Source organism: Hippoglossus hippoglossus, chromosome 12 (assembly GCF_009819705.1).
Source record: "Hippoglossus hippoglossus isolate fHipHip1 chromosome 12, fHipHip1.pri, whole genome shotgun sequence".
Taxonomy (NCBI): Eukaryota; Metazoa; Chordata; class Actinopteri; order Pleuronectiformes; family Pleuronectidae; genus Hippoglossus; species Hippoglossus hippoglossus.
Window position 1 is genome coordinate 17,934,638 of NC_047162.1, and position 20,264 is coordinate 17,954,901.

The window sequence follows — 20,264 nt, forward strand, 5'->3', positions numbered from 1 at the left end:
TTCATCATATGAAAACTGATTCGTTAAGTTCACCGTTCAACACTGCACAGGGAGCCGCTGCAGAGGGGCTGAAGAGCCGCGGGTTGCCGACCCCTGACCTAGAGACTAAACAGTCAATGTGCATGCTCAATATGTTTTTCTTAAAGATGGTTTCAATTATTTTACAAAATGTACGTTCAAGTGTTTCTCTGCAAAACAGAAGGAAGTGGAGACGCGTCATCCATTTGTATACACAGTCATTGCGTTTGACTCTGAATTAGCGCACTGTATTTACACTGTGTAAATTAAGGAGGATATCAGTGGTATATCAGTGCGTCAAAACTGCAAAGATGATCAAAATGTATGTGTACGCATTAGTATTATACATTATAGTAATGTATTTATTATTCTTCCGATACATTGTCGTGCCGTAAGTGTGAACCTTGTACCTGATCAGGATACATACACTGTGTGTACATTCTACACAAAAATAAATGTTTACTATCGTAGTGCAGTTATTTTAAAGTTTAGACCAAGTTAATTCATGATAACATAATAATTTGCTCTGGTTTTGGTCTCAACTACGTCGTCTTGGTCCAAACTAGCAATGTGCTCGGACACTTGACTGAAATGGCAACGGACCACAACACTGCAACTATATTAAGATGACATCATCAACCAAGGTAAAAAATAATATATACAACTGAATACTTCACAAATAATACAAAAACTCTATAAATTCACACACACAGAAACTGAATAATTGTTTTATCTTCTTTATTGAGTACTGCAAGCATTTGTATAATTTGATAAAGTGCCAATATTAAAGTCTACAGTCTGTAAACTACTTTCTGCAAGCAAGGGAAGAAAGAGCTAGATGAGAGCGCCCTCTACTGGAAACTTGAGTTAGGATTATACCTGTGAATAACCAGCATCAGTTAATGAGAGATGCAGATCTACTGGTGTTTCTTGTCAGGATACAGATCCACAGCTAACAATAGAGATGCAGCACAAAGAAAGAAGGAGAAAAGAAAACCATGACCTTGTGAATGTGACAGTACAAAGTCAGTGGGAGTATTTCAATGAGCGGACGAAACAAGCTGCTGCCGCTCCTGAGAGCTCAGTGATGGGTGTGTCGTGTGTGGGACTGGATCCTGCGTTCGATTAACTGCAGAGGTCTTCTACTGACATCGGTCGCTGGGCAGTCGCTTGTGCTCGGGGTTATAAGGCGTTCTGGCGAAACACTCAGCGGCCTTCCTGTCACACTCGCAGATGAACATCTCACATGCGTTGTTGTTCTCTGAGGAGGAGAAAGTGCACAAGGTGGTTAGGAGGTTATTTCTTCTTCTTTAATAACCTCACGCTTCATCAGCGACCGCGAGGACGCTGACGTCCTGGACTACAACCGCAACAAAGGTGGCGTGGACAACCTAGACAAGGTGATCGGAACGTACAGCTGCAGGAGGATGACCGCGCGCTGGCCCCTGGTCGTCTTTCACAACATTCTCGACGTCTCTGCCTACAACGCCTTTGTGATATGGAAAGAGATCAACCCAGACTGGATGCCGGGCAAGCGGAACAATCGGAGGGTGTTCCTAGAGCAGCTGGGAAAGGCTTTCGTGACTCCGTTCATTGCACGAAGGGAGCGCATCCCCCGCACGGACGCGTCCGCTGCGGTTGTGAAGGCTGTAAAAGCCGCCGCCGCCGCACAGAGAGCTGTTGACTACGACGCTCGACCCGAGTGTCCGGCCTCCTCCATAGCCCTAGCAGCAGCCCCGCTCGGGGCGAGTAAGAGGAAGAGGTGTCAGATATGCCCCAGGAAAAAGGACTGTAAAACTCACACCATGTGCAGCGGGTGTAACAAATACATCTGCAAGGGCTGCTCACGTGTCTATTGCGCTACGTGTGCGTCCTAATATGGGGTGGGCTATGTGAGGGGGCCAACAGCCGGGGGAAGCAGGGACAACACAAGGGTTATTGACACATCAATTTATCTGAATGTCGAGCATCTTCTCATCAATAAATCATCACCACGTTGATTCTGAGACAACAGCAGCGACGAAAAAAAACAAAGACACCTTTAAGCAGAAGATTGTCTTTTTGTTCACGGCTGTTACATCCAGACACCAACATGTGACAAATACATATTGATGTTTCAAGTCATAATTTCAGTCCTTCAGATCATTAACAATACAAACATGTTGACAGCAACTCCTCAGTAACGCAGCTCTCACACATACGAGGCTTCAACAGAAATGTTTCCTAATCGCTTGGACTGTGGCGAGTGCGTTGCCAAACTGCGTTGTGGTGTGGTTTTGTTGTGTCACTGTGTTTGAGCTGCGTGTCGAGATAAGCTCAACTTTTTTAACACCAGCCGATCAAATCGCATCTTAACAAACACTCAAGAGCAGGCGCCAGCCAATCACACGAATGCAAATACAATTTTCAGCCTGACATCAAACATCTCAAGGAGGCGGAGGCAGCTGGTGAACCTGGTGAATGTTGCTTGTGAAATGTATTTCCCGCAACTTCCCTTTAGCATTGCACGGGCAGCTAGCATGGAGCGTTAGCACAAAGGCCAGCCACTCCGTGTGCCCCGAGCAGGACACTGTGATTGGTTATCTTAATGATGATCATGCCAGCACTCAGTGTCAGGCACGTCCACCGTAAAGCGTTGAAGCAACACGTGTGTGTGAGCGCTCGCTGCTCAGCAGCAGTTCCAGTCTGTTACACGATCCTGAGCCGTTCCCTTTGTCAGTTTTGTGGTTCTTCAAGCCAACGTCCGTCACTTGGTCACAATGATGTGTTTCCATTTATGTCATCTTTTCCATTTAGCTTAATTATGGGTGCGGGCACCACTAGGTGCAACACATTGCAGGGCATGCAACAATATTGTTATTCCCTGGTTGTTCTTTAAAGTCGTGGGATTCTCAAAGTGTTTTCATTTTACAGATAGGACTTATAGTTTTTGAGTACCAAGCATTTGTTTGAGGAGAGCGCTAGAGTGTAGAACTTTCTCTGCCCCATTGGGTCCAATGTAAATTTTCAGAGGACATTTTTGAAAGGGGAAGTACTTTTCTAACTCGCTCGCACAGTCAAATGTTTTGACTCTAACCAATAATGTAGATATCTGCTTGTTCGGCCAAGTGTTGTGATTCTCACGGTGTTTTCATTTCACAGATAGGAGTTATAGATTTTGAATCAGAGCATTTTAACATTGCTTTTTCTTTGTCTTTCAGAGGGGGACTTTTGAACTCTTTAAATATACAACTTTCTATGATTTTGAACAACAATGTGATTGGCTCTTCATCAGAGCCCCGACCTGAACAGATCTATTAGTGTGTATGCAGTGATAGTGATAGCGCCACCTCATGATCAAGTCTGTCTCTCTCTCTTAAACCAGCCAGTCTCTCTCTCTCTCTCTCTCTCTCTCTCTCTGGGTCTGTCTCTCTCTCTTAAAGCAGCCAGTCGGTCTCTCTCTCAAATGGAAAGAGTCTCTCTGGAGCCAGCAGCAAGCACTAGGCACCCATTCGAAATTTCTCGGCAGGAGGAATTTTCTAGTTCTTCAACTCTCAGTTTATAGAAACTGGTATTGCAACTAAATAGTGTCAAAATCAAAATGATGCCATATTGACTTAATTTAATTGTAAATACAGTGCGCTAATTCAGAATCAAACACAATGACTGTGTATACAAATGGATGACGCGTCTCCACTTCCTTCTGTTTTGCAGAGAAACACTTGAACATACATTTTGTAAAATAATTGAAACCATCTTTAAGAAAAACATATTGAGCATGCACATTGACTTTTTAGTCTAGGTGCAGTTTATGACCTATACTGCATCCAGCCACCAGGGGGTAACCAAGACAGTTTGGTGCCACTTAGGGAAAGGTGTCAAGTCGGCCATCTTTATTTACAGTCTATGGTCACACCCAAGCGGCAAAATCCCGGGCTGAGCGATGAGGCCAATACAGAAGTGCAAAAAGCTGCAGTTCACTGGATGGCCACCTGAGGCTGGCTCCAAGAAGGAGTCAATTCCCATTGCCTCCCATGTTAAAAAGACAGACTTTAGAGCAGAATTAAACCTGTTTACAGCCTGGTTAAAAAAACGGTTTTAGTCTCAATCACTAAGTTCTTCCTTCATGACAACTCTGAGGGGGGTGAATTTTTTTCTTTAAGGAGGATATCAGTGGTATATCAGTGCATCAAAACTGCAGAGATGATCAAAATGTATGTGTACGCATTAGTATTATACATTATAGTAATGTATGTATTATTTTTCCAATACATTGTCGTGCCGTAAGTGTGAACCTTGTACCTGATCAGGATACATACACTGTGTGTACATTCTACACAAAAATAAAAAAAATAAATGTTTACTATCGTAGTGCAGTTCTTTTAAAGTTTAGACCAAGTTAATTCATGATAACATAATAATTTGCTCTGGTTTTGGTCTCAACTACGTCGTCTTGGTCCAAACTAGCAATGTGCTCGGACACTTGACTGAAATGGCAACGGACCACAACACTGCAACTATATTAAGATGACATCATCAACCAAGGTAAAAAATAATATATACAACTGAATACTTCACAAATAATACAAAAACTCTAAAAATTCATACACTCACAAACGGAATTATTTTTTTAATCTTCTTTATTGAGTACTGCAAGCATTTGTATAATTTGATAAAGTGCCAATATTAAAGTCTACAGTCTGTAAACTACTTTCTGCAAGCAAGGGAAGAAAGTGCTAGATGAGAGCGCCCTCTACTGGAAACTTGAGTTAGGATTATACCTGTGAATAACCAGCATCAGTTAATGAGAGATGCAGATCTACGGGTGTTTCTTGTCAGGATACAGATCCACAGCTAACAATAGAGATGCAGCACAAAGAAAGAAGGAGAAAAGAAAACCATGACCTTGTGAATGTGACAGTACAAAGTCAGTGGGAGTATTTCAATGAGCGGACGAAACAAGCTGCTGCCGCTCCTGAGAGCTCAGTGATGGGTGTGTCGTGTGTGGGACTGGATCCTGCCTTCGATAAACTGCAGAGGTCTTCTACTGACATCGGTTGCTGGGCAGTCGCTTGTGCTCGGGGTTATAAGGCGTTCTGGCGAAACACTCGGCGGCCTTCCTGTCACACTCACAGATGAACATCTCACATGCGTTGTTTTTCTCTGAGGAGGAGAAAGTGCACAAGGTGGTTAAGAGGTTATTTCTTCTTCTTTAATAACCTCACGCTCTTGTCGTCTCGGTGCACTCACTGTTACAGGTGAGCTTCTTGCTTGCTTTGTCACAGCTGTAGGAGTACATCTTGGTGTAAGGGTTGTGGAATAATGACCAGCATGCGTTGAGCTGCATGGCGTCACCGTAACAGTTGTCGTGCACTTCGCAGCACCTGCAGGTTTGACAACACAAGTGTTCAGACAGGGCGAAAATATGTTTTTATGTCATGGTAGCACTGAACTGAGAGAGTGAATGAATCAAGACCTGTCCAGATCGTCCACAGGCGTGCCACCGCCGCCCTTTCCACAGTAGCAGCCGTAGTCAGCGTAGTCAATAATCGGCCGGCTGTCGGGCATCTCGCACCGGATCTGGATCCAGAACTGGTTGAGCGCCCTTTCGTGGCGAGACAGGACTGGACCACAGCAAGCTGGAAGGAGGAGGATTCTGGTTATACAGGACTAGAAGGAGCATCAACCGCCGCACATGCAGATGAATCAGAAATACTGTATTTATCCACAATGGAGATGGGGGGTGAAGCTTTCTGTGAAGATGTACTCACCCACAGAGAGGCCGGCGGCCAAGAGAAACAAAGTTCGGAGGGCGTTCATCCTGAGAGTCAAGACCTTCAGACACAGATCCAGCTCAAAGTTCAGGTCCTCCTTATATATCGAGCATCAGAGATTCAAACACCAACCAACATTCGCGAGAAAAACTCCAACGTGTTTAACTTTTCTGTGAAGTCATAGTTCAGCAGCTCAGTGACCACACAGCGATGTTAACTGAGGTGAGAGAGAGGATTCACAGTGTGGCCCTTTCTACTCTTCATTTGTAAAAGTGTTATTTCTTACAGTGGCCAGTGTATTGTGCTGTATTATAACTAAAGAAAAAGAGACAATTAAAAATAAATATATATTTAATAAAATAAAGTGGGTTTCTTCATCTTAAAGTTATATTTTGTTCTTCCTTCCTCCTCCTCTCGTCTTCCATCCTTGTTTTTTCAAAAACAATATTCATTTTCCGTTTCCTCTTCCATCTCATATCAAATATTTGAGTTACAATTTCCCATCTCCAGTTAATAAACATCATTATTTACTTTCTTCCATTCGTTCCATACTTCTCATTTTGTTGAGAGAGAGGCTGCGACATTATACAGAGAAATAATTACTGCAAAGAGGTTTGCACTGAAAAACAACATCTATTAAGTTAATTCCAGTTTTGATGCAAAACCGGGAGATTAATACACAAGTGTGGTTGGTTGTTCTCATCCAGGTTTCATAGGAAATATTACGAAAAAGTAATGTATGTACGTTTGTATTCCACTTAATCGTGAGTGAAGTCATTAAAAAAAGCTGCGTTACTCTGTTTCTTTTCTTTTTCCTTTTCAGATAAAAAGGTTTTTATATTTTCAACTTTTATACAATCATATAAAGCAAAGAAATAAATCAATGGTTTGGTTGCTGCACCTCCTTCAGTCACTCCATTCTCTGTTTTCATCACTAATTCCATGAGTCCTCTCCTCAGTCTTTCTGAGTAAAGCTCATTTCTCCCACTTTTCTTCCAACTCTCTCTTGTAGTCTGAGGCTGTTTGTCAATTTCATGTTTTAAACATTTCAGAAGCCGCTGTCTGGTTCATCAGAGATTAGTTGAAACAACTCATCACCTTTTACAAATAAACAGTGTTTTGATTGAAGCTGACAACACACATGACTCAAACTGCACACGGATTTGAACTGTAACAGGATCTTTAATACAAATATCTCTCAAAATGGAAAATGTGCACGCACCAGCACGATTCAAAGGCTCAACAACACATTTCATTTAATGACACAGCAATTTATCTGAATGTCGAGCATCTTCTCATCAATAAATCATCACCATGTGGATTCTGATTCTGATTCTTTCAAGTCATAATTTCAGTCCTTCAAATCATTAACAATACAAACATGTTGACAGCAACTCCTCAGTAACGCAGCTCTCACACATACGAGGCTTCAACAGAAATGTTTCCTGATCGCTTGGACTGTGGCGAGTGCGTTGCCAAACTGCGTTGTGGTTTTGTTGTGTCACTGTGTTTGAGCTGTGTGTCGAGATAAGCTCAACTTTTTTAACACCAGCCGATCAAATCGCATTTTAAATCGCACACGATCCTGAGCCGTTCCCTTTGTCAGTTTTGTGGTTCTTCAAGCCAACGTCCGTCACTTGGTCACAATGATGTGTTTCCATTTATCATCTTTTCCATTTACTTTAACTCTTCATCTCAACTCTCACTTTATAGAAACTGGTTTTGCAACTAAATAGTGTCAAAATAAAGATGATGCCATATTGACTGAGGGCAGAGATAAACTACATGGTGTGACCATCGACTGTAAATAAAGATGGACGACTTGACACCTTTCCCTAAGTGGCACCAAACTGTCTTGGTTACCCCCTGGTGGCTGGATGCAGTATAGGTCATAAACTGCACCTAGACTAAAAAGTCAATGTGCATGCTCAATATGTTTTTCTTAAAGATGGTTTCAATTATTTTACAAAATGTATGTTCAAGTGTTTCTCTGCAAAACAGAAGGAAGTGGAGACGCGTCATCCATTTGTATACACAGTCATTGCGTTTAACTCTGAACTGAATTAGCGCACTGTATTTACACTGTGTAAATTAAGGAGGATATCAGTGGTATATCAGTGCGTCAAAACTGCAAAGATGATCAAAATGTATGTGTACGCATTAGTATTATACATTATAGTAATGTATGTATTATTCTTCCGATACATTGTCGTGCCATAAGTGTGAACCTTGTACCTGATCAGGATACATACACTGTGTGTACATTCTACACAAAAATAAATGTTTACTATCGTAGTGCAGTTATTTTAAAGTTTAGAACAAGTTAATTCATGATAACATAATAATTTGCTCTGGTTTTGGTCTCAACTACGTCGTCTTGGTCCAAACTAGCAATGTGCTCGGACACTTGACTGAAATGGCAACGGACCACAACACTGCAACTATATTAAGATGACATCATCAACCAAGGTAAAAAATAATATATACAACTGAATACTTCACAAATAATACAAAAATATCTACTGTGTGCTCTGTGATCATACCAAATAAAACTATTTCAAGATAAACAGGCATGAAGGAAACAGTGGAGAACTACTGCAGTGCATCTTTTAACATTATAACATTCACATTCTTGATTGTTCCACCATTATAGAGGAAAGACGGCGGCAGCCTCATGAAGCTGAGGGATTTCCATCGCGTTACCCATTCTCCTCATTGTATTCATGTCTGCTTCAAACATAGACATGTTCTTCGTGTCCTACCTCATTGTTAATGCCTCTCTAGGTCTACAAAGCACAGTTACTACAGAGGGCAGTCAGTGAACAAGTAAAGGCAGATTATGGAGGATTGGAGTAACTGAGTGCCATTGGTCATCCTGGACAGATGTGTACAACAGCTGGGTTTACAGTGAGTGTACAATATATAATCTCCGAGCTGTGTTTAAGATTCAAGGATAAAGTATTGTCATCATTTAACTTAATGCTTTGTGCATTAATCTGTTGACATGTCGTTTGTCCAACGTATTATTTCATCTTGTTTTTGTTAATTCATTGTTTTCAGGGCATTCTCATGTAAAAATAAAACAACGATCCTGATTTTACTGAAAATTCAAATTTGATTTTAAAAATGAAGCTGTATTCCTTGTTTTCTTCTCACTTCTTCAAACCAGAATGAAGACCTATCAGGTGAAACTCAGGACTGATAAGAGCCTGGATTCACTCGTTCTCCCTGTTTCATGGGAAAAAGCAGGTGGAGCTAATATTTTGTAAACTCAGTGTACAGTTAACCCACTGGGATAGAAGTAAAAACATCTCCACTCAGATGGGCTTGTAGAGTAAGGTGGTGACGTACTTCTTCTTGTAGCGATGCGTCCCACTGAGCACCATCACCCCATCCTGTGAGAGGGAAGATAATGGAAGTACGATTACAGACTCTTTCGAAATCAATGGAATTCGTGCTGACAGCTACACAGCAGCACAACGATATCGTTTCTACCATGTGCCGCATAGCGATACATATAAACCACAGAGATTAGTGGGAGGGCCGCCCACTAACTCAACGACTCTCTGCCCACTAATCCCCATCAACGGTCAGGAAATGAGATGTCTACCACCACTATGTTACTGCTCTGACGTTCATAGAAAGAGACCGTGTTTGTTTTTGTTGTGGTGTGACACTATCACCTCCCTGCAGCTCATCACTAAAACACTGCAGGGAAACACAAAGTGGACATTTTGTATGAAACACAATTTGGTGACTTTGGAAGCCGCCTACTTTTATTTGAGCCGGGAAAACCGCACCAGCAGATAAACCTCGGATGATTTGTGATGATTTGATACTTGAAATTGATGGGTCCCCCCCCCCCCCCCCCCCATTTGTTCTGACACTGCTGTCTGTATTTATTCATAACTTACCACACACTTCTAGTCTGTTTTTCCTCTGTCAAATTGTTGGAATCATCTGCCCTTGAACTCCCCTGATAGGAATTTGTTATCATCACACGCTTACTCTATTAAAATGCTAATAGATCTTCCTGTCACCTTGAGACCTTACCTTAATGGACAGCGCATAGAGGTGGTTGAGCATGACATGGTTGGGTTCTGGGAGTAAAGCAGGGTCACACTGAAAGAGAAATATGAAGAGAAACACGTGAAAAATGAAGAATTTAAAAAAACAGACGTGATTTATCTTTCAATTGGTTATTTTCTATATTCTGTGTCTCATTTTAACGTGTGTTTTATCTGGTACTTGCTGTTTAATTCCACTCCTTTTTTATGTTGTTTTATATTATGTTTTAATGCTGTAATGAAACAACAAATGAAGTCCAATGATCCAATTTTTCCATTAAATTGCAATATTTGGACTTTTATTTGTTTTCAGTTCAGTTTCCAGAAAATCCACGATGTAAATAATTTTATTGATCTCAGCTACTCACAGAAATCCCAGTGTCTTTGTTGAGGATGACCTGGAGTAAGTGTGGAGGCAGAATGGGCGGAGACTTAAACTTCTCTTCCTGTTTGGGAACATAGGCGTCCTGATGATATGGTCCGGGAGGAGAGCTGGAGAGGTCTGATTGAGGAAGGGAAGGAGAGCAGAGCTAGGGCGATATGGTCCAACTTGCAGTGGGTGTACAGTGTCCGAATAGAAGAATACACAGAACCTTTTTGTACAGCTTTTCATGCCCATTTCGACAAACCTGTACTCTGCATCAGCGAGTCTAAACAGAGCAGACACAGACAGCGGCTGGCAGCACTCACCTGACATGTCAGAACATTTCTGCGAGTCCACCATCAGAGCGTCAAACACCTCAAAGTCGGTCTTCTTCACCTGGATGATGTTGTTGACTGTGCCGAGCTGGCTGGTTACAACCGGCTGTGAGGAAAACAACAGATTCACAAATGAAGCTCAAAAGGATCCAGACAAAGTGTAAGTGTAAGATAATTGAATGTGCAAGATATCAAATTGTTCACAATTTTGCCAAGTTTACATGATGTGTGGTATTTTTCATTTGATTTGAAACTGTATTTCCTTGCAGCAGAGAGATTCGGATTCTTGTATTTAAACTGGATCATAGGTCTCACTCAAATAATTGGTTGCAGTCAAAAATTAAATGCAGGATGCAGTACTGGTAAAGATGCAACCATGCAAACAATCCTTCAACACATTAATTTAAACATGCTGATGGTAAAAAAGACAGGAAGATAAAGTGGAAATGTCCAGGTAGAAAGCAGCCACATAAAGAAAGCGTCTATAAAGCTTGTTTATTAAAACGAGTGTATGATAATGAGTATAATCACTGACCTCAGTTGGGTCGTGGGTCCACTGACCGTCTACATAAAACTTGTACTGATGCTCCCCCTCAGGCAGATCGACAATGGCCACAAAGGTGTTTTGACTTTGATAGAAGACAGGGGAGAACATTTGGTAAAGAGGTGAGTGGACAGAGTAACGTCTCTTTGAATCTTCATCCTCACAAACAATAAGTTTTCCCTCGAATTAAGTAAAATTTATTTAAATAATAATGGAACATCATTCCAATAAAAGAATCCGCTGTTTCATGGACGACACTCTAAGCAATGCTCTTTGATTGTTTGCGAGCGTCAATGAAGAACGGTAAACCATATCTTATCAAACATCTATGAACGAGGGGTACGAAAGTAAACCCTCACCTTCTAATAAGTGGTATCTTGTTGACCCAGTTGTTAAAGGAGCCAGAGAGGTAGACCTCTTTGCCATCTCCAGTCCAGCGAAAGACTGTTGGTCTGTCTAAAGTTGGCCCTTTGTCTTCAGCTTCTAAATCTTGCTGCCACGCAAGAAACTCCTCTTTCTGTAACGGAGCCTGAAATATCAATCACAAAACCCCCATTAAGGCCGGTTTATACTTTCCCCATTAGTGCAGATCCTGCACTGCAGCCTACACAAGTGGTGTGCACCTATGTGAGCTGTACTGCTCGACAATTAAAAACACAAAAATGCTGGTCGCTGGTGCTGATTTAAAACAGAAACTGAATGGATCTTGTTAAGAGTTGTAGTTTGAGATTCCTCAAGTACCAAACGATCACGTCAGCAGCAGAAAACGTGCGTCTGATACACCGGCGTGACTTACTTTCATATCTTCAGCGTGGAAAATATCTGCATCTTCAGGGCTGTCCATCAGGATTTTGGGCCTGTCGCCCTCCTTCGTACCTCTGCTGTCCCTCCGCTGAGCCTTCTCCCCCTGGCCCAGCGCAGCCCTCTCACTGCTCGTATTCCCCATGGCTTTGTCTTCTTGTTGGCCGATGCAGGGTCACTGCGAACAGGAGTTTTAAAAGCCGACAAACTCAGACGGAAGAATACGTGACATATTTTTCAAATAAAGTCACTAATCATTGACAAGTCAGCGCTGGAATGAAAGACATCATCGCTCAAACGAGAAAGATTTTTTACACCTCGGGCACAAAATTTCTTACCTAGAGTAGTTAAGCTAACTGACGTGTGGCCTTACGAATTACAAGCAGCAGTGTGTCAGACTCCTGTGGGAATGTTTGATAGACTTGTACTCATTTACTAAATGTATTACTATGCTGTATTCATCTGAAAGAAAGATATCTGTTCTTTACACAGTGTATATTTATATATATATATATATATATATATGTAATCCCTACAGCCAAGGGAACGGTGAGTAATTTTCCACATGCCACTTGGCAATCTGCAGTGTTTAATCATATTGATATGTTATGCTCAACTAATCTATTTCAATATAACAATTAATCTCTTTTAAAAGCCAATGTTTGGTGGGGTCCATGCACCTTCTAATAAATATTTGCTTGGACGAGAAACCTTGGTAACATAGGACATTTATTATAATCAACGCATTTATCGGCTTACATTAATTGACTTGTAAAATGCTGCTGCTGCATAATAGCAATGCAGTGAGGACCCAGCAGTGTCAGCAGCACAAGTAAGTTATTCATTGCGTGACCTTGGCATTTACAGAAATGGATTATCTATTGCAAGGTGCTCATTAAGTTGCATACCAGTGTGAAATCAACTGAAACCAATAGGCAGCCCAACTCTGGACTGCTACTAGAGGTGACCAGGAAACCAGTCTTTTTAAATTGTAAAATATACTGTTTAAAAGCATCAGATGATTCTGGTACAGAAAGGTTTGTATTGGTTCACTGTCTGAATCTGAAGGTTTATATTATTTATATATATATTATTTTTTAGAGAATCATAATCATAAACATAAGGCTTGCAGACTCAGCGGCTTCTTTGTAATCACTTCTTAAAACCCATTTTTATAGACTTGTTTTCATGCGTTGTCGTGTTTTTAATCGTTTTCTTTCCACCATCTCATTTATTTATCGTCATTTTACTGCTTTTACAAGTTTTTCAAGTGACACAGCTGCTACTGTATTTATTCATTTAACTTGAACGTGGACGTCTGGCCTCCTTTCCTTGCTTTGCGGTCAAAGCACTTCGTAAACTCTGTTTTAAAAATGTGCTACACAAGTAAAGTTAACTCTTATTATTGTTATAAAAAAGATCTGTTATTTTTTTCTGTAAACGTGTGATCACAAAAAGAGTTTAATTCAACATCCCATTTAAAAATCATTTGGGTAATTTAACATGATTTGTCATTTGTCAGGGTTTTGCTTCTACTACACCAACTGTTACAGGACAATACTAAAGAGTCGTGATAAACTATAAAACAAGTTATTGTTATTATTGTAGTTATCATGAAACAAATACAAAACAATGCAGCATGTGTTGTGGTTCTCCAGGAATGCTAAATGAGGGTGCCAACTGATGCTAGCCCCCCTGCAGGATGCTAACCTGCTAAAAAAAAGGGGCTAACGGACATTAGCTCCTTCTTAAAAACCATGACAGACGTGAAATAAACTCAAAATGAAACCACAGCTGGATTCGTCTGCACGACATCCGCTGGATATCAGGAGGTTCAGCGTCGGTCAGTGGGATGTAACGAGGGGGTTTTAACCCACCGGAAGCTAACGTTAGCCAGCAGCTAGCATCGGCTAACGCAGAGCTAAAGCTGCTAGCTGCTACAAAGGAAGTAGCAGCCATTAAAGATTTAAAACACAGAGGCGGTGGATACAGTGGTTTGGTGGTTTGTTTTTTTACCTGAGCGGAGTTTATCCTGGGAACTTTCCGTGTTAGCTCCTCGAAGCCATTTTTTTTTTTTCCACCGGAACACAGAAACAAAACATTTGGTTCCGTCACACAAAAACAAACCCGCCCCCCCCACTCCTCCTCCTCCTCCTCGTGCGCGTGCGCAGTAGATCAAAGAAGGACCAGGCCTCATCAACAGCTGGATATAATAAACCTGCAGTCTTTTACTAATACAGACCCACTTAGTATCACACAAGCAGTTAGTTTACTGCAGTATTTTATGATCTCAGTCATATTTTTTTTACATTTTGTAGCAAATAGCAGATGTAATTGTAAGTAGTAAACACTAGAGGGAAGCCTGGATCAAGTGCTATGACTATGTGCAGGATGGAAATCAAGCAAGTGAGTCTTTATTTCCAGTGTATGTTTGCTGCAAATGTGAAATTCTGATGTGCATGGATAATGAACTTTCTATAGCACGTTTAAAAAACACTTACAAGGCGCTTTACACGTTAGAAATGAAAAGTTGAAGGCAAACAATAGTGAAGGTCACACGACATTACAGCACAGACCCAGACAACGGTGTTACAGATTAGAAGAGAGTGAAATATAATAATAACTTTATTCTTATAGCACTTAAACAAGGTTACAAAGTGCTTCACAAAAAAAAAAAGAGTGAATGAAATAAAAGGTATTCAATTCAGTTCAATTTTAAGCACCAAATCATAACATAATCAGGTCGAGATCTTAAGATTTATAGAGAAACCCAACAGTTGAGCAGCACTTTGGCGACTGTGTGGAGAGAGAAAGAACTCCCTCATTAACTGGAAGAAACCTCGAGCAGAACCAGACTGAGTGTGGGCGGCCATCTGCCTCTGGGAGCGGAGTGAGAAATGGGGAAGCGAGGAGAGGTGAAAGGGAAAAAGAGGGGAGAGAAGAGAGAGAGAGGGGAGGAGAGAGAGAGACCAGCAACGGATGACCTGCATTGTGAGAAAGCTGCAAACGAGTTCCTGAGGTTTCACTAAGGTATGTATAAAAGTGCAAGATGAAACAAGATGAATCCTTGTAAATTGATTTTTTTTTTAAATAGTCGGTAAGAGCACACTTCTAAAAATATGTCTTTAGGAGAGATTTAAAAGAGGATAAGTAGTTTTACATCTCCTCAGGGAGTGGGAGCCCTGACAGAAAAGGAAAGGTGCAAGCCCAGGTATATATATATATATATCATATCATATCATATCATATATCATATATCATATATCATATATATATATATATATATATATATATATATATATATCAGTTAGGGCTCAATGATTTGGCCAAACATTTCATCAAGATAGAAATGTTTCCAAACAGCATCTCACAAATCTGAGGTAGATGAATTATGTGTTATATCTCCACACATTATATAGGTTCATGTTGCTATCAATGAAAATTATGCTTCGATTATTATTGATATTTTTTCACTTCCTGGTTCTATTATCTTAAATGCAAAGAATAAATTCGAGCCAGGACAATGATCTGTGCCACTAATACAGAGGCAACTTGGCATTCGATCGAAATAAAGTCTCAAGGTTTCAGCCCTTGAACTATGGAGGCTGCAAAACTCCCTGATGAGGCCACACTTCTTTCCTGAAGTTAAATAGCACCTCAAATATCTACAGAGGTGACATCATGCAACAATACATCTTTAATTCCTATGCAAGGCAGCACAAGCCGATCCTCCGACGGCTCCATACTTCATCACCTGTGGTCCCCGTTGCCCTGAGCAGCGCTGCTGTGCCCCTGTCAATACCTGCAGCTGCTGTTTTTTTAATGTGGAACAGCTGGCAAAGAGCAGGTGTAATAAATAACTTGAACGGTGGCACTGTTCCCGTTCGGCTTTGTCAATAAGACACACAAATACATCACAATGCACAATGTTAGGCCTCTGCAATCAAGCCTGCCTCCTCCAGGTTAGCAGATGGGACATGAGCCAAGCTAAAAAGTCAAAGTGCACGTTAAATCATTTAAAAAAGATGATTTCTGTCATTTTATGTCGTTCTTACACTGATGTATTTTCAAGTGTTCATGTTTCTGACTTTTTTTCTCTTACCCATTATTATCATCATTGCCTTAATTAGGCTAATTTGATCTCCTACCATCAGGCTCAGCACCTTCTGTTACAGTATCTCAGTGAGCGGAGTCGTATGGAGCTGCATCAAACACTGAAAAAGCATCTTTTCATCTTGCTGTCGTCCCCCCACCACCACCGCCCCCTTTTCCTCAGACCTCGACACAGAGTTAAGATAAATAATGATGTTCACCCACAAACAACACTCCAACAACATCCTCCAGACGCAGGGGGCAGCACATGCTCAAGGCTTTGGCACGTAATGAGGAGCTAGGTAAAAAAAGACAGGGATCCAGCAGAGATGTGTGAACAGATGGGAGGGGGGGGGGGGTTGGATTTCACAAGGCCCTATTATCTACAAATGACACAGCAGCCTCAAATTACAGGCATGTTCACAGCTGATTGCAGACACGATGTCGGTCCACACCAGGCATTCAATTACTGAGATTTAAGTCACGGTATCTAGGCTATTCATCGTTTAAACCAACTAATATTGCTGATGAATAATAAGACTTGTATTGTGTCCATCAGGAATGTATATGCATTTCTTTTAGCACGTTAGAGGACTTTCTCGGAACCAGACTGCTGTAATTGGCTGAGTGGGCTCCAAGGAAAACGTTGGCCTGGCTGGTGGAGGTGGGATGTGATGCGTCTTTTTCTTCGATCGTGCGGAGGTGGATCTAAAAATGGATCGGATGGGGAGGGGGTTCAGATGGTATGTGGCATGTCGTTAGTTTTGATGTGTGGACAAGCAAACGGCAATGAGCGAGGACCCAGGCGGTGGCGCGTGAAGCTGGATGTTGGAACATTTAACGACTTCTCAAATCCTTTTTTTTTTTACATTAGAATTAATATAATTAAACAATAGTTACTTTGAGCACGTTCCTCCTTCAACGCCCAACAGTCGTCTTAATTTCAATCAAGCCACACCGAATTGTACAAACTCATAAATATCAGTCCACTTGATATGATATTATTTTTAGGCTGCACCAAATTTAACCATCTCTGTCCTGACCCATATCGCATCCTTCCACATAGTTATGTCGTCCGGTAGTTTTTGCATAATCCAACAAACAAACAACAAATTGCAGACTAAAATGTACTCTCCTTGGCAGAGGTGATAGAAGTGTTAAAAGAAAATTCTAATAAAATCAGCCTCTCCGATAAATCTTAAGAGGGAGCTTAAGAAATTGCTGAGTCAGCTGACCTATATTCCTCAGGCAGATCATTTTATTCCCTGTGATTAGACCTCTCACCTTCCTTCATATAAAACATACACGATCGAAGATATAATGCTTCAAGAGAATTAATACTTTAATTAAATATTTAGCTCTCTGAACTGAAGACATTGACTTTTACAAGATTTACGACTTGAAAGCCAGCTTTGATAGAAAATCTTTCTAAAAGGCCTGAATCTGAAAATCTCTCTCTCTCTCTCTCTCTCTTAGTCTCATCAGAAATCCTGTGTTGGCTCACAAACCCGCTGATGAACTCTGGGATGTGACTGATGTGCTGACATTTTACCGCGGCAGTGTTCTGGCACCGCTTCCCCAGAGCCGTGACCCCTCTGCCGCTCTTATTTACCGTTACTCCTCCCTGCTGAGTGAAGCCTTCACACCTAACAGCAGGATGCCCCCCCCCTACTGCACCTCAGCGAGCCGCTGGGCCCTGATACACTCTCTGCAGGAGAAGACACATAACCTTTATACTCCTCTGGGTGACGCACGGGGAGGTGACGACTCACAAACTCTCTCCTGTTGCCTTGACACGCCTTCAGGCTCCAATCAGCGCATAGACTCACTTAACTCTTGGGTTCATGTAATTATTCCTTTGTCAAACACTAAATGAAAACTGTTGTCCGGCACATCAACGTGTGCCGTCAAGCAAAAAGAGACAGGAGCTAAAACCAAGTCTTTCAGACAGAGGCTGAAGAGATGTGCTGCAGCAATGGACATTAGAGCATGTAAAACTTCTAACGGTATTAAATGAACTTGGATTAATCATGAAATATTTAACTTTGGACGCTACGTTTCTAGACATTTTAATGAAGAATTGTTACATTTCATATCTTTAAAGGAGAAGTTTAGTATTCTTCTTAATGTCAACAAAGCAAAAACAACAATAAGTTAAAGGTGCCCTGACCACATGGCAGATTTGTTCCTTTCTTTAAGAGAGGACAAAAAAGATAAAATCCTCTGGTGCATGTTGTCAATATTTGTTCAGTCAACCAGAGCCTGTAGAAATATTGTATATTACTCCATCACGATGCACTGACACGGCAGAAGAACTGAGGAACACAGGGGCTTACAGGTGTAGGTGATGGAAAACCACAGGATGGAAGGAGGCAGGCCTAGTGGGGGGGAGAGGGGAGGAAGGCTGGAGATTGTGACACGCACTTTCTAATTTATTTATGGACTTCTTCCGCTTTTATCACTCATCGCTTTGTGTCAATTTGTACAAAAGCTGCTATAAAAAGAAACAGATGAAGGCAAACTGGAGACGCAGAGACATTTTTATGCCTTTCACTGCTTCAAGTGTTGCAGTTTTCATACCTGGCACGCCTGTTTCTTTTATTGTCTTTCAACCCTGCAAAGTGTACCAGGCCTTTGTTTGAGAGGGAGAGAAGACTCACAGGGCTTAAAACAATCTCTCTCATTAGCCCCCAATCGTCTGCGAGGCTGTTTGAGAGGGAGGGATAACCTCAGATTCCATCCAGCGCTCCAGTTTCACATTTGACTCGGCGTTTAATGTGGTAATTAGCCCGGTCGAGAACATCATCATTGATTTCTGTTACGAAACAATTACATAAAATCCTCGGCTAAACTATTTCTCTCCTCCACACTCTCATTATTTCTGTTTAGTCTCTCTCTCTCTCTCTCGCTCTCTCTTTTTCGACTGCACGTATCCTCCTCTCGCTCCCATTCTCTCTGTGTGACCTTCTGCTGCTGGACTTCTCCCCGTCCTCTCTTTGTTCTGACGGATAAATGTGCAACAAAGAGGGTTTCACTTGTCTCTGTCGTCCCCAATTTCTTATTTTAAAGCTCGAGCTTGGAGGCAGAGCACCGTTCGTACCAGACTTTCTGTGAGACGAGAAGGTGAGAAGGTGAGAAGGTGACCTCTTGGTAATACAAGAGACTGTCAGGTGAGCGATCGAGTGTCCACGAGGCTTCAAGAACCCAGCTCGTCTCCTCTTGATAAGACACTCAGCTCCTATCTGCTCCATCATTACCACTTTTCACGCTCCCTGCGCTGTGATCCTCTTGACATTCATAACGTGTATCTGAGACTGCGTGGGTGAGGTTGTCAGGGAGAGTACTTTGCACTGTGTGGAATCTATTTGTGCCATGCTATGTTTTGGAAGTCAATGTAAAGGGCAATCCAGTCGAGGCAGCAGGCTGAAGTGAAACAGGTGTAGAAAGCCTGTTTTTTAATGCGTGTCAGTGTCATTATGGTGACAAATGTGGCTGTTTTATCACTCTCGCATTTCACAGTTATTCCTAAAGACAAAGCTCATTTCCAGCCGGTGAGAGTTTATATCTTGGGCTGAAATGAAGCCTTTCGCTTGCAAAAGAGAGCAAATGATCAAAGTTCTGTAAGATTGTTAAAATGCTGTCCCCGACTGACTTTATAAAACTTTTAAACAAGTAATAGTCTTAAATATATGGGCTCGAATGCAAAGCTAAAGACTGAAGCTAAAGCTATACTGTACGCATTCATATAGTATGGTTAAAAGATTTAAAACAGGATAATTAACAGACTTGTCAATATGACAACAATGATTAGCAACCACTTGTTAGCTCTAGTCGACATAGAAAGTTCAATCTTTTGCTTTAAAGCAAACAGACAAATGTATAATCTTGTTAATATGTGTGTGGAAAATGATGTAAGGGAATTGATTTATTTGTGTAACTCACATGTTGATGTTTGTTCCTTTAATCTGTGTGAAATACTTTTATATAACATGCATTTTACTGTATTGTTACATATTGTAATGTAAAGTAAAACATGTAATTCTGTGGTATTCATTTTAACCGTAGCATCCATTCCCATAGTGAACATTTAATCGTGTTCATTGTATATCTTTGATCATGAAGACAAACAAGGACAAAAAGACACAAACCCAAGTTTGAAGAAGGAGAGTAAATGCCATGCATTTATTTCAGCACTGTGACAAATTCCTCAGACCATCAACATTCACGTCATCGCCGTTCTTTCTTCACCGGACCTGGCATCGAACCTCCTTCACATGGCATAAACACTAC

The 20,264-nt window shown here is 41.3% G+C and overlaps 3 protein-coding genes across 7 annotated transcripts in view; all 3 read right to left on the bottom strand.

The window, feature by feature from the left end:
* Positions 1 to 745: 745 nt before the first annotated feature.
* On the bottom strand, positions 746 to 6,187 carry LOC117771210 (phospholipase A2-like). 4 transcript variants are annotated; one of them, XM_034601283.1, is made up of 4 exons: positions 5,769 to 6,187; positions 5,474 to 5,636; positions 5,248 to 5,381; positions 746 to 1,279 (listed from the first exon to the last, which is right to left on the bottom strand). In XM_034601283.1, exons 1-4 carry the CDS (start codon positions 5,815 to 5,817, stop codon positions 1,161 to 1,163), a joined length of 465 nt encoding a protein of 154 aa, XP_034457174.1. In that variant the 5' UTR covers positions 5,818 to 6,187; the 3' UTR covers positions 746 to 1,160. The 4 variants fall into 4 exon arrangements, with proteins under 4 accessions (XP_034457174.1, XP_034457177.1, XP_034457176.1 ...); XM_034601286.1 differs by having other exon boundaries at positions 1,214 to 1,336; positions 5,218 to 5,381; XM_034601285.1 differs by lacking the exon at positions 746 to 1,279 and adding an exon at positions 4,618 to 5,160 and having other exon boundaries at positions 5,474 to 5,621.
* phf24 (PHD finger protein 24) overlaps positions 3,380 to 20,264 on the bottom strand; it is a 42,638-nt gene continuing 25,753 nt past the window's right edge. Inside the window, exon 10 of the transcript XR_004615546.1 lies at positions 3,380 to 3,411. The gene's annotated coding sequence lies outside the window, so the exon portion shown is untranslated. The remainder of the gene's footprint in view (positions 3,412 to 20,264) is intronic.
* Positions 7,839 to 14,036, bottom strand: prkab1a (protein kinase, AMP-activated, beta 1 non-catalytic subunit, a). Of its 2 annotated transcripts, XM_034601281.1 has the most exons (8): positions 13,899 to 14,036; positions 11,878 to 12,060; positions 11,441 to 11,610; positions 11,073 to 11,166; positions 10,529 to 10,643; positions 10,207 to 10,340; positions 9,825 to 9,893; positions 7,839 to 9,166 (listed from the first exon to the last, which is right to left on the bottom strand). In XM_034601281.1, the coding sequence occupies exons 2-8, from the start codon at positions 12,025 to 12,027 to the stop codon at positions 9,089 to 9,091; spliced, it is 810 nt and encodes a 269-aa protein (XP_034457172.1). In that variant the 5' UTR covers positions 12,028 to 12,060; positions 13,899 to 14,036; the 3' UTR covers positions 7,839 to 9,088. The 2 variants fall into 2 exon arrangements, with proteins under 2 accessions (XP_034457172.1, XP_034457173.1); XM_034601282.1 differs by lacking the exons at positions 11,073 to 11,166; positions 11,441 to 11,610 and having other exon boundaries at positions 13,899 to 14,029.